Genomic DNA, 13,373 nt, shown 5'->3' on the forward strand with positions numbered 1-13,373 from the left:
GCTAGCAAAACAATAAACCAGTCATAGGTGAAATTCAGAAAAAAGAAAGTCAAAAAATTATAAATTTGACAGGTACAATTTGAATGGAGAAGTGGGAAGAAGGTGGGGATTAATATTTTTCTTGAATGTGATTGTGGCCTACTTCTACATGAACAATACCAAATATATACTATATATTATAACCCTTGATATATACTGGCCTTCGGTGGGGAGTGGTTTAGATGATGAAGAATGAATTTTAAATGTGCAATCAGTAAATCTAAATTTTAGATCTTTTCTCTGCTGAAATGTTTTATGATTTACTGATTATTATTTTCATTATTATGTGTCTTTTTACAGGTAGCTAAAAGTATTTTTTGTAGCCTGGTCATTTATACTATATTTTAAATAATTTGCATGTGTTTACCCTATTAGGAATGATGAGTTCCAGAAAGATCCATGAATATATATCTTTAGTGTACTTTGGGGGAGGAAAATAAGAAAAAAAAACAAGTTGTTACAAGTGGAAGCTTTCACAAAAATCTTTAATGATTTTTTAATGTTTGGTGGGTTTTTTTGTTTTTGTTTTTTGTTGTTGTTGTTGTTTATCATGACCATATGTCTGTCAGCGGCATGAGTTCCTCACTAAAATATAATAACAAGTCAGCCTCTGGGGAGGATTTAAAAGTTGGAACACTTTTTTCTTTCTTTTTTTCTCTCTTTCTTTCTTTCCTTCTTTCTTTCTTTCTTTCTTTCTTTTTTTTTTTTTTTTTTTTTTTACTGTACTAAATGTTAGTATGATCTACAGATATGTTCAGGGGGACTGAAATATACATGCTGAATAATACCAGCTTTAAGATTGGCTTATGAACTTTTAGATGTTGATTTAATTTTTCAGGCCCTGGACTTTATTATGTTATTGTAAACAGTCTAATTTGTACTATTGGGGTAGCTAAAATGTTTCATGTAAAAAAAAAACACTTGTGCTAAACTACTACTTGGCTTGTAAACTGTCATATAATAAGAAATAATTTGCTGAATTACAGGAAGGAACACAGAAGAAGAAGAAGCTATGATGCAGGAATGGTTTATGTTGGTGAATAAGAAAAATGCCTTAATAAGGAGAATGAACCAGCTTTCTCTCCTGTAAGTACTCATGCTTATGCTTGTTTTTCCCACAACAAATGAATCTTAGGCTTTTTGTCATTGCCTTCTTTGGGGTTTCAATTTAATTAGGCTTAATATTTTTCTTTCCTTGGAGATTATAGTATAGTTTATATAAAAATAAAAATTAAAAATTGTATATAATAATTTCTCATCTGAACAGTGAGTTTTTTAAAATAGTGATATATACTGAAAAAAATGTTTATCATATAGAAAGCCAGGGAATATAAAAAATTTATGTATTTAAGAAATAAAACCCTTGTGCACAAAAAGATTTGGATTATATATATTAAGGGTTAGAGGGGAAAAGAAATAAAATTAAACTTTATTTAACATCACATTTTAAGTTAAAAATGGAAATAATTCTTAATATGGACAAAAGTACATTTGTATTTCACAGATGATGTTACCCTAAATTTGGATGATTCCTCAAATCATAAAAAGATCACTTTTGTGTACAGTAAAATGGAGACTAGACCAAATGTAAGCACTTCTTGGTCTTTAGCATTTAGTTCACTATAGGACTTAATGCGTGTTTCTTTCTCTTCACTAGCAATATTCTTATATTATGCCACCTAGTGTGGGAAGGAGCAGGCTTACATGTTTTATTTTTGCAAGAACCTCTATTTTTGTCATTTCTGCCACTCCTGAACTTGATTAAAAGAGTTATGAAGAGGCACAAAACTCAACCATTCCTGGATTTTTAATTGTCTCTGTATTAAATTTTCACTGGTACTACTTACATGTTTCTTATATTCTTTTCACATGGTGGTCTACACAAAAGAGTGTTTATTGTGAACTATGATAAATATTTTACAAAATAGCCTTATACCTGGCACTTAATACAAGAAGAGTTGAAGAATGAGACTGCTTATCTGAAGATTAAACTATACCTCTGTGCAATTCAAAATTGAAGGAGAAAAATGATAGCACTAGTAAATATTCAACCTAAGGAAGGTTTTAGGTTTGTGTATCATTTGTTTGGAGTAGCTTAAAGTTAAAGAGAAAAGTCAGTTATGAGTCCTAAAATCAATGTAACCTAAAGGTTCTTTTAAGTGTTTAATGATTTAGTAATTAGCATATTGATGAACTTTTGCAACTTGCCTAGGGAAAAAGAGCATGATTTAGAACGACGGTATGAGCTGCTGAATCGGGAATTGCGGGCAATGCTAGCCATTGAAGGTAAGAAATGCTGTGGTGGTGTGAGGTATGTGAAGTGTCAACTGTCAAAGAGATTTAAAGAGTGTAATACACTTCTGGTCTCACTAGGTGTGGCCTGACTAGGAACCAACAGGAATTACAGATAATGCCTTAGAGTCAGAAAGCAACAGTCACGTAAAACCTAAGAACCATAATTCAGGTAGATATTCATTATGTATGCTAGTAAACACAAAATTGTCTTAACTCTTGTCAGTAAGCTGAAATGTCCATTAAGTGGAAAATATAAGGAGTGAAATGATTTAATTGCCTTTTACTATGTGAAATTTAAGGTTGTTTTTACAAGGGAGGTTGGGGAAAGATTTATCATTTTGATTTTTCACATCAGACTCTAAATTTTACCTTAATATTTAATTGATGTCAACACTGAAATATGTCTGCAATCTACTATAGTTCTTAAGATCCCAACTCCTATTAAATGAATATTCAGGCAAAGATTGACATAAGAGATAAATGAAACACTTTCATTCTTTTCATAAAGCTTTTAAATGAATTATATAGTAATCCATGGTTCATAACATCAGTAAACATCAGCTAGCTTAACTGTGGCATTTACTATATGTGATTAAAAAAAAAAAAATTCTTATGTGTTTAAGAATGCTGTTCTCCTTACACCTTTTAGTTGAAAATGTCTTATAGTTCAAAGATGTCTACTTAAAAACTAATCCTTTTGGGCTCTGTAAAATGGACCTTTTGTCTAATCAATGCAAATTGATTTTCCTATTCTATATTGACCTCTTAACCCATTGACTGTCCATAGTAATTTCCTTCTTTACCTGATAAGGTACCTGATCCATAATAAGCCAATTCTAATTAGTTTAGAAACTAGAAATTTAAGTTTTAAGGGAAAGCCAAATGAAACCATATATATTTTTAAATATGTCAATTAATATTGTGATTAAATAAACTATATGCTATTTATCTAAATGTAATCTTATCCATGTATAAAGGTTTTATTTTTAATTACTTTTGTATCTGTAATCTCATTTGATAAATATGACTGACAACATTTGTATATCCTCATTTAGAAATATGATTTACCTTATTTAAAAGGCTTCAGATAACTAGTTTCCTTCAAATGGCTATCCAAATGTATCAAATTATAAATTGATAATGACTATAGAATTTGTCAAAATTATTTAAGAAGTTCTGTGAAACTTGCCACTGAAATAAAACGCACAGGTATGCTAAATGGTATTTTTCCTCTTGATAAAATTTTTGTAGTCATGGTGTAGCCTTTAAAAGAGATTGGAAAGCTAAATAGTTGAAAAGTGGGTATAGCAGATACTATTTATATGGCATATATATGTATGTGTAATATAAAATGTATGTATATATAGTATGTATAATGTATGACTCATTATACAGTTTATTCTTTATAGATTCATTATACATTACACTGAATACAGAGTATTAAAAACATTCTCTCATGTATAGTAAGTTAAATTATCCCAAAAATACAGCTTGATACAATACAGTTGACTTTTAAGGCAGATAATGCTTCTGTCCCCAAACCAGTATTATTACCAAATACCATCTTAAAAGGAGAGCCATGATACATTTAAAAGATCTCATTTTTATGGGCAGTCCTGTCCCTATATACCAAACCTGCAGTCTTGAATAACTTAACATTTTATCTGCCTTTTCTTCTACATATCAGTATAAAGTCATTTTTAAAGAGGGGGGGGGGAAGTGTTTTTCTTCTTCAAACACCTTTAATACAATTGGTAGTTTTGTGAGGTTTTGTGAGGTTTTGTTTTATTGTTTAATTAAGGTCACTGTTCCATATGTGATTGTGCCAGTTTCTGTTGCTGGTTGAGGGAAAAAAGAGACTTGAGGAAAAAAGCAGCCTGTTGATGACAAATAAAGACACTTTGTTAGTAAGAGGCCTGTCCCACTAGCCTGGGCAGTGCATGGGCTGGGCTGTCCTAGACAGGTACTGACTGCGTGATGATCGGTTCTGTGAATACAGTGTCCTCTGAGCCAGCCTTTAGAATGTACGCACATACAGTTCAGTAGCCTTTTGGAGTGTTAAAACCCACAGAAAAACACATGAATAGGCAACACTAGTTGGTTTTGTTTTGCCTTCCTTTGTTTCAAGGTTCATTCCTCTTTTCTTTCCTGTATCTTCTATTTAGTAGCCATAAGATGGATTTCATAATAAGTAAACTAAAATATTTTCAAATAAATCTGCTGCTAAAACCATTTACCAGGAGAAAAGCACAGAATGTTAATAGCCATATAGCACATTGAAAGAAATATGAACAGCTTGGTTGAGAGGGAAAAAAATTCAATATATCCATTCTTCTGAAAATCCATAATCACTTTGGCCTGTTTTTTGCCTTTTTTTTCCTTGAGGTGTTTTTCATAGCAGGATTTTCACTCTACTGAGCTAAGTTGTAGGATCCCTTAAGCTAACAAACATCTTTTAGATACTTTTCCTATAGTTTTTTTGTTCCAGATTATTTAATGCCCCCTCAGGAAAGATAAATTCATTTCTGCACACATTGAGGTGGGCTTTTAGAAAGTGGTGTGTTCATTTTCTGCACAAGAAATGGATCTTCTCTAGGATTTTGTACATCTTGATTTATTCTTGGCTTAGAGTTTGAAGTGGGTGCTCTTCTAAAGGGATTTATGCATAGGTTCACTATTTTTGTAGTTATGGTTTATATGATAAGCTTTTTATATTTAAAATCAATATGTAATCCTGTGGAGGAGCTTATCCCCTAAAACCCCATTTGTAAATCTATTTTAGCTTTGTTACACAGCACAGCCACAGTCTTCCATAGATTGATTAGGTACAGCAGTAGAATCCTATCAAATGGCCTGCTCTGATGATGATGCAAACTCTTTCAGGATTGCTAGTTGACTGGAACTAAAGATAAGACTTGACTGCAATCCCCCAATGTGCTCTTTACAAAACTAGTGTTAATTTTCATCAAAGTGCCAGGCTTATTTATAGTGGCAAGGTTGAAGGTTTACTACAAGAACTTTAGGTCCTTTCTATCGAAGTATTTATAGGTATTTCTTTTGCCTTTTTTCCAAGGTAATTATCAACTTCAGCAAATAAACTCAATCGGGGAATGAATAATTGGCCCTATATATAAAAAACAGATTTTTAAATTAACAAAACAGCTCAGTGCAGATGGACATAAACAGAATCTCTTTATTTCAACACTTTGGCTCAAATGCAGCATCAAAACTTAATCCTATTTGTTGCAAGAGGATATGGCTTTTGTAGCAAAAGTACACTGGAATCTTTAAATTAATCAGAAGCTACATTGTAGTCTGTTCAAGTCAAAGTCAGTGTATCTAGCTAGCTGTGACTGGTGTTATAGGTGAGTAATCCTTTCTTAAAATGCATAACAGGTAACACATAGACTTACATGCAGGTTTTTAAAACATGACATTACATCTAGGTGAAGCTATTAAAAGGGAATTTAAAAAATTTTTAAATTTAGGCATGAACATACAAATGTAAATCTTGATCAGTTTTAAAGATATTATTAAATTTTTCTTTAAATCATCAAAATAGTTTACTTAACTTCCCAAGTCAGCATTCAAATATGTGTGTGTGTGTGTATAAATATACTCCCATGAGAAAGCAAATGCCAAGTAAAAGTAGTCTTGGTAGTATAAAATCTACTCACTGCACATAGCTATTTCCTCTACAGTTGACTAATATTTTGTAGATAGATACTAATGTAGCAATGACAAATTTAATATGAGAAATCCTTAAATTTATGCTGCAACATTTTAAATTCTAATGTCAGTTAAATTTGTGAAATGGTGAAAATAACCTAAATATTCATAACTAAAAAATGTTTTTGTTATTGTTACAGAAATGTCATTATTGAACTAGGAAAAAGTTAAGATTTTTAAAAATTATTCAATACTTAAGTGGTTAAAAAAGAAAATTTTGTCTCATCCGTAGTGTTAAAGCCTTATCTTGATATTTCTAATTATTAATTAAAGCTTTAAAAGTGACTGGTCAAGTACAGAGAAGGAACAATTTAATTAAGAAAATTATAGGTCTGTTAAAATTTATTTTTTCTTGGTTTTAAAAATTTCTATAATTTTCAATTTAATTATATTTTTTAAGTGTATGGTAGAGGAAATTTATTTCCCAGTTGTAAAGCTCTTATCAAAATGTTTTGGAAGAATTATAAAGCTTATAATATGAATGATTTCTTGAGGTTGAAAGTAGAAAAATTAATATTCATCAAAACTGGTAATCTTAATAATTATAAAATTTAGTTACAAATCTTCTACAAATTTAGCAGATTTTTCTCTGAGTTGATATTTCTAGAACTACAGTTACCTGAAATTAGACTAGATGACCTTAAAGATCTTTCCAACTGGAGTGTCTATTAATTTTTCTGCTGTGTAGAGTAAGACTGATTAAGAACAGGAGTCAGATTAGAAAATTGTCTAGCATTCCTGACCACAGTTGCATTTAAATCCAAAGAATAAATTGTGGTAGATATGGCTTTTCTTCAGTGTTGCTGTTTTGTTATTATTTTTGTTAATTCTCATATTCAGAAAAAACTTTTCCATAGTAATAGTTTTACTCCTTCCCATGCTATAGAATATTTCACTTCTCTTTTTACAAGAACGCGTAATGTGACCAGTTATTTAATGTCCTTATTTGTGTAATTTTTGTATCAAATGTGGATAATTAATACATGGCATGTTTCATATGTATATATGTATGTATGTATTTGAGCTTATAAAGAAAGGAATAGTGATAGAATTGAATAAGCCATTCTAGCTTTTTGCTGCTATTCTAACCTTTATTGCATGATGATGCATCTAATTTTTAATTTGTAAATACAAGATAGAATTCCCTCTAGCACCATTTGCTTTCATAAAGCTGCTGAGCAGTTTGCTGTCTTGAATAAATTTTGCTTTGGAGGGGGTCGGGGGGATTTGAACCAGCACATTCTTGTGTGGTTTGTGAAGATTCACATGGTAACCAGCGGTGTGCATTGTTAGGTTTATCTGAATAAGCACCAGCCATGTGAGTTTTAACATGATTGCCCAGGGCAATGGAGAGAGAAGAGAGAAACCCGAAAGGATTGCACTCCTCTCTGTTTTTTTGGAAAGTGCATTTGCTGGGGGAGGGGGCTGCATGAGTCAGTGCAGTGGCCAGGGTTGGTTTTTTTTTTTTTTTTTTTTTTTTTTTTTTTTAAAGCTGGTGTCCTGTTTCCCTCTAGGTCCTCATTTGTTCTGCTATCTGCCTCATCATCTACTTCTTCTTTTCATTGTTTACCTTCCTAATGAGGGAGGCGGGGTAGACTGGGGGTTGATTGACAGCTACAAGCCCTTACAGTCTGGCCAGAGAGCAGTTGGCTTTGGTTTTAAAAGTGCTTTAAATGTTCGATTTGGTCCTGTTTTTATTAAACGAAACTGCTGCTCATCTTAAGGAAATTACCAGACCAGCGAAGATTAAGAAATATATTATGGGGTCCTAAAACCTTCAAAAACCCTGCCACTACCCATGGAAAGCGCACTGCCCATCGGATTTTCCAACCTTTAACGTGGGGTTTCAAAAAGAAGTATGTAATTTTTCCTTTGCAAAAGTGCTTTGATTTTAAACCACCCAGCAAACCTCTCCAAAAGAAAACTGGCTGTGATGCGATCGAGAGCTGCAGTGTAATATTGCAGAGCAAATTTATTTTTTACTTCAAAGAAAAATGCTAATTAGCCGATTCACTACTTTTAAAGTTATTGTGAAGCATATGGCGCCCAGTGTGAGATACATCCAACTGCTAAAATAGAGCGAAGAGGAAATTAGCGAAGAATGGGCTGTATGGGGTGAGCATGGGGGTGGGGGAAGAAGGATAGGTTCTCAAGCAGATTCTCCAGCCTTTTCAGAGTGATTTTTATCGCCCATCTCTGCTTCCCGCCCCCTCATTTATCCACTCCCCCCCCCCCACCAACCCTCGGGCTGATCTCTTCTGGGCCTCCGGCTCTCCCTACCCCCTCTTTGGCAAAATCAGGTGCGCACCTCCGGATGACAACCGGCTCACACCTGGCCTCTTTTGCAGGTTCCAGCCCAGCCGTAGCCATCTCCATCTGTGAGAAATATTTAGGAATTGGGGTTTTAGGGTGAAATCCTCTTCAGGACGGCCATTACCCCATAAAACACTAGTTAGTGGTTCTGTAACATGGTTTGCGGAGAGATACAGGGCAACTGGAAAAGGCGGGAAGGGAGGCGGGTTTGCCAAGGTCTTGCGGGTGGGTAACGAGCCTCCCGTCCTCTGCAGACTGGCAGAAAACCGAGGCCCAGAAGCGACGCGAGCAGCTCCTGCTGGATGAGCTGGTGGCCTTGGTGAACAAGCGCGACGCGCTCGTCAGGGACCTGGACGCGCAGGAGAAGCAGTGAGTGGGCAGTGGGGTCGGGGGTCGAGTCTCTGCCGCCAGCCGAGGGGCCGAGAAGTTTGTGTAAAGTTCAGTCCAGAGGTCTGGAGTGGGCCGGGGGCAGCGCCCCCCTCCCCGTGCTGGCCCCAGGATTCTTATTCCCGCTGGGGCTCAGATTGCGGGGTGAGAGGGGAGTGCAGCTCTGCCCTCCACGTAGAAAAATAAATGTATTTCCTGTTTGACTTCCAGGGCTGAAGAAGAAGATGAGCATTTGGAGCGAACTCTGGAGCAAAACAAAGGCAAGATGGCCAAGAAAGAAGAGAAATGTGTTCTTCAATAGCAGCCGGACCAGAATCTCCCAATATTTTAATCCTGGGTCCCCCGACCAGAAAATGTCAGATTCGTTGTTGATTTAAAACTTTTAACATTTTTTGGGGGCTGGATTGTACTTCTTTACCACCACCCCCACCCCTTTTCCTCCCTCTTTGCCAGATAATATACAAAACTCCAAAATAGCTTTGTTTAAGGATTTGTGTGTGTATGAGTTAATCATTTTCTTGAAATCATGTGAAATAAATTTGCACAGATACCTTGTGAGTGATTGGTATTGAGAGTGTTCAAGAGGCTGTTCAAAGAAAAAAGAAAAAAACCTTTCTCTTATTATTTTCCCCTCAGTTTTTGATGGGAGGAAAATTTGGAACATTTTTGTTGTTGTTGTTGTTGTTGTTGTTGTTGTTGTGTTAATAGCATAAATGGTGGGGAGGGGGGTGGAAGTGGGGGTAAGAAAAATGTCATGAATGATTTTTTTTCCAGTCCTGCCATATGTAACACTTGACTCTGTTACCTAAATTTTATAGTTAGATCATATTCAATCTACTTATTAAACTGTGTTCTATTTACCAGTGGGATTTTCTGCAGTTGTTTTGCATTTCACTGTAAGGATAATAGAGTTCCTGTCCTCTGCTTTCCTTAGAGGATGGCCCTTTAATGTAGCCTGAGACAAGTCCTGTGATTTGAAGGTGAGCTGTGAGGATGGGGCTAATTGACATGCATCAGTTTACAAAGACGGTCTTATCATCTGAGAATGCGCCATCTTTTGCTCTGGATAATTATTTATTACATCTAGCTTGGTTCCTACATTTTGTTGGGTCTCAACATTGGCTCAAGAATGCTGTTAATATTTATTCTGTATTGATAAAAGTCTGTCTTGCCACTATGAGTAAGTCCCCCAATTAATATTTTCTTCTCTAGCATAGCACTGTCATTTTTGTGTGAAAATGGTTATCTGTTTATTTATTACAATACTGAGTCATATATAAATTTTCAATAAAAGCAGAAACTTTCTTACCTTAACCACTGCTGATACTTCCTTGCAATGAAAACTTGACACTGGTTTGAGAAGTTCCTGTATCCATAGGACTTCATGTGGGAGAAAATGGTCCTCTTGAATGCAGAGCAGGTACTAGGCTGTATTTGGAGCTGAGTAAGTTTATACGATCCCAAAGGGGCCCTGCTGACACACAAATGCGAACTGAAATACAATTAGTCAGATTTTTCTTAAGCAGTGTAAACTATTCTCTTTTGTCAAGAAGGGTCATCTCTGTTAAAGATTTAAGGAAACTTGTGATTCCACGGCACTGAAAAAATGCTAATAATATCTTGACGAATTTTCCACGTTATTTTCAATTGTTAATAATGTTGCACTCATTAGGAAAAATTATGACTTCTGATAACCTGCAAATCTGTAGGTGCTGAAGTGAAAGAAAGAAAGGTTATTGTCGGCAGGGAGGATACATGCGTGCAGGTGTGTGTATGAGATGAGGGAAAGGGAACTTTTAACAAGAAGTTCTAGGCTACAGAAAAAAATTGGCGATTTTATGGTAGTTTCCATCACTCCTCTAAGAGGTGTCCGAAACAAAGCAGGCTCGTTCAACAAGTCTAGAGACAGAGAAAACAGTCCTCTAGCATTTATACTTTAGCCTAGATCACACATTCATATATGTAAATATACACACAAATCTTCACACACACACACACACACACACACACACACACACACAAATCGCGTTCGAAAAGTAGACAGCCACCTTCAACTGGCCAGTCTTTCAAAATGATAAAACTTCCTACGGTAGAATTTCTTCCTGACAAGGATTGAAGTTACTGGAAAGTTATCAGAACTAAATGAAATTGAGTTTTTGTCCTCTTTATTCAAGTAAGAGAGCGGAGCTAGCTGCCGCTCTCTGGGGGAAGCTCTCAGAACCCTACTCTAACCCCTGGGAAGCAGGCAGATGAAATCGCCAGCCCCAAGCAGCCTGGGGCTTGGGCGGCCAGCATCACCGTCCCATTTACGCTAGATTCGGGGAAGCTTCCCTCCCGAGGAGACTCGCGGAGAGGCGGCTCCCCCACGCCGCTTCCGACCTGTCAAGCGACAAACCTTCCCCAGCCCCACATTTGCTGTCCCTCCTGCCCCAGTCCCGAGCCTCGCGGGGTTTCCATTTGGGCTGCTGTGTGGCGCCCGCACGCCCCGCAGCGGCGGCGGAGCGCGGACCCCTGGGACTAGTGGGGTCAGGCCCGGGGCGAAGGCGCCGCGTCCCGATTTCGTCGCGTTGTGCCCAGAGGTTGCCCGCCGAGCGCAGGCGCAAGCCCAGCGTGCCGAGAGGCCCGGAACCAGAAAGCCCGCGCTGCGGGAAAAGAAGCTATGGGCCCGGGGGTCGCTGGGGAGGAGGAGCATTGCCAGCAGGCTGGCTGGGGCACAGCCCGCAGGCCGATGCAGAACTTCCGCCCCTGGCCGGGATCCCACGACCCCGGAGCCAAAACCCCTCCCACTGTCCCAAGTGTCCCCCAGAGTCTGGCCCGGCCTCGAGGTCACCTGGGTGCTGGATCCGGGTCCCAGGGCCCAACTCCCACTCCCCCTCCACGGCCCGGGGGCCTCGAGCTGGGTGGACGTGCTCTCCCTCCGGGATGCCCCCCTCTTCCCCTCCCCGCCCTGCGGCCATTGCTGGAACGGTCGCGGCTTCTGGCCCAGCGTCTCCCACCTGGACATTTGCCTAGCGACGGCCGCCTCAGTCCTCCACGCCGCGTACCAGAAACTTTCATCTCAGTCTGTCTCCCTCTCAGCACTCCTCCCTCTCCCTCTCTTTCTTTTCTTAATCCCGGGGTTTTATGGGTTGAGCATTAAGAAAATTCGCCTGCAATTTGGGATTAGATAAATACTCTCATTAGGGGGGTGGGGGGACTGTGCTACTTGATACCTCCCAACTTCCCCGAGACCGTGGCAGCATCTGGAAGCGAGAGCGCTGGACTCCCGCGTGGCGGGCCCTGGGGACTGCCTGAGCACATTCCAGCGCGCACAGCAGCCCCACCTCTCCGCGCCGGACCTCGGCCCCGCGCTGCAGCTGCAGGCGAAACAGGGCGCGGAGGAGGCAGGAGTGCGAGAGGTTGCGGGGCTGGGACACGGACATGCACCCCGGCACCGGACGGCTATACCCAGGCACAGAGCGCGCAGGCCTGGGCTAGGGCAGCGCCGGGCTGAGGACGCAGACGCTTTCGCCGCGCACTCCAGGACTCCCGCATAGCCTTCCCTCACAAACTAGTGCCCTCGTGCCCGCGCCTTTCCCCAGAACTGAAGGCGCGGGTGTATTTCATTTCTTTCTTTAAGCCTTTGCACCATCGCAGGGGCTCTGAGCCGCGGGCCTCGCGGGCTACTACCCGCGGGGGCCTGCGAGAGCCTAAGTTGTGTCCCCGCCCGGGTCAGCGCTGCGCTCTGAGCAGTTTCTTTCCCGTTAAAGCTTTTTCTTTCTCATGTTTTTTCCTTTTCTCTCGTTCTTTTATTGTTCTCTCTCTCTCTCTCTCCTTCTTTCCCTTTTGTGAATGGGCTGCGGTGTCTTTGTTCTGGAGAGAAGCGCCCGTGTCGCTGACTTTTGTGAACCAGAGAAGGATCTTGTAAAACCTCCTTTTCTCCTTCATACTCCTCCACTCCCACCCCTCCTCCTTTGCCCCTTTGATTAGATGTTCCCTCATCGTCCAAAAAAAAAAAAAAAATGTAATTTCGTTGGTCTGGCGGCCACTTTCTTTGAACATTAGCTCGCTTTCAGCTCCAACTTCAATTAGAAGGAGTTGATTTTGAGAGATCAACAAAAGAACCGACCAAAGCCTTATTAAAGGTCCTAAGAAGATCTCCCGGGTCCTTTGAGAAGCAGTTAAGGAAACAGTGTGCCCTCCATCATATTCTGTTACCGTATTTTATTCGGACTCCAAAGGAAAGTGTCGCTTGGGGGAGGGGGAAGCACTTTGATGAGCGGCGGCCGCGGCCCCTTTTCACTCAGCGGGCTCCCCCTTCCTTCTTCTCCTCCTCCTCCTCCTCCTCCTCCTTCTCCTCCTCCTCCTCCTCACCCAGAGCCCAGTCCGCTCTCGGTGCCCGACCTCGCGGCCCCGGCAGCGCTGGCGCTCCCCACCGCGACGCGCCTGGCGGCTCCTTGACTCGCCCTTACACTTACTCCTGTTCAAACTTTTCACTCCGCCTGTTGGGATGGAGGGGAGGGGGGATTAGGAAAAGGAGTAGGAATTCCTCGAAAGGGAGTAAAGTGGCGCCTAATATTCAGAAGGAGGTGCCACTTACACGAATTGCCTTGCTCAGGGTTGGGGCGAAA

The 13,373-nt window shown here is 39.7% G+C and overlaps 1 protein-coding gene across 17 annotated transcripts in view; it reads left to right on the plus strand.

The window, feature by feature from the left end:
- EHBP1 (EH domain binding protein 1) overlaps positions 1-9,154 on the plus strand; it is a 368,736-nt gene extending 359,582 nt beyond the window's left edge. For all 17 annotated transcript variants that reach the window (XM_042981497.1, XM_042981498.1, XM_042981500.1 and 14 more), the window contains 4 exons: positions 1,026-1,125; positions 2,252-2,325; positions 8,631-8,745; positions 8,974-9,154. In XM_042981497.1, coding sequence (XP_042837431.1) covers positions 1,026-1,125; positions 2,252-2,325; positions 8,631-8,745; positions 8,974-9,064 — 380 coding nt within the window. In that variant the 3' untranslated portion in view covers positions 9,065-9,154. The remainder of the gene's footprint in view (positions 1-1,025; positions 1,126-2,251; positions 2,326-8,630; positions 8,746-8,973) is intronic.
- Positions 9,155-13,373: the final 4,219 nt, after the last annotated feature.

The sequence above is a fragment of the Panthera tigris genome, chromosome A3 (assembly GCF_018350195.1).
Source record: "Panthera tigris isolate Pti1 chromosome A3, P.tigris_Pti1_mat1.1, whole genome shotgun sequence".
NCBI classification, from domain to species: domain Eukaryota; kingdom Metazoa; phylum Chordata; class Mammalia; order Carnivora; family Felidae; genus Panthera; species Panthera tigris.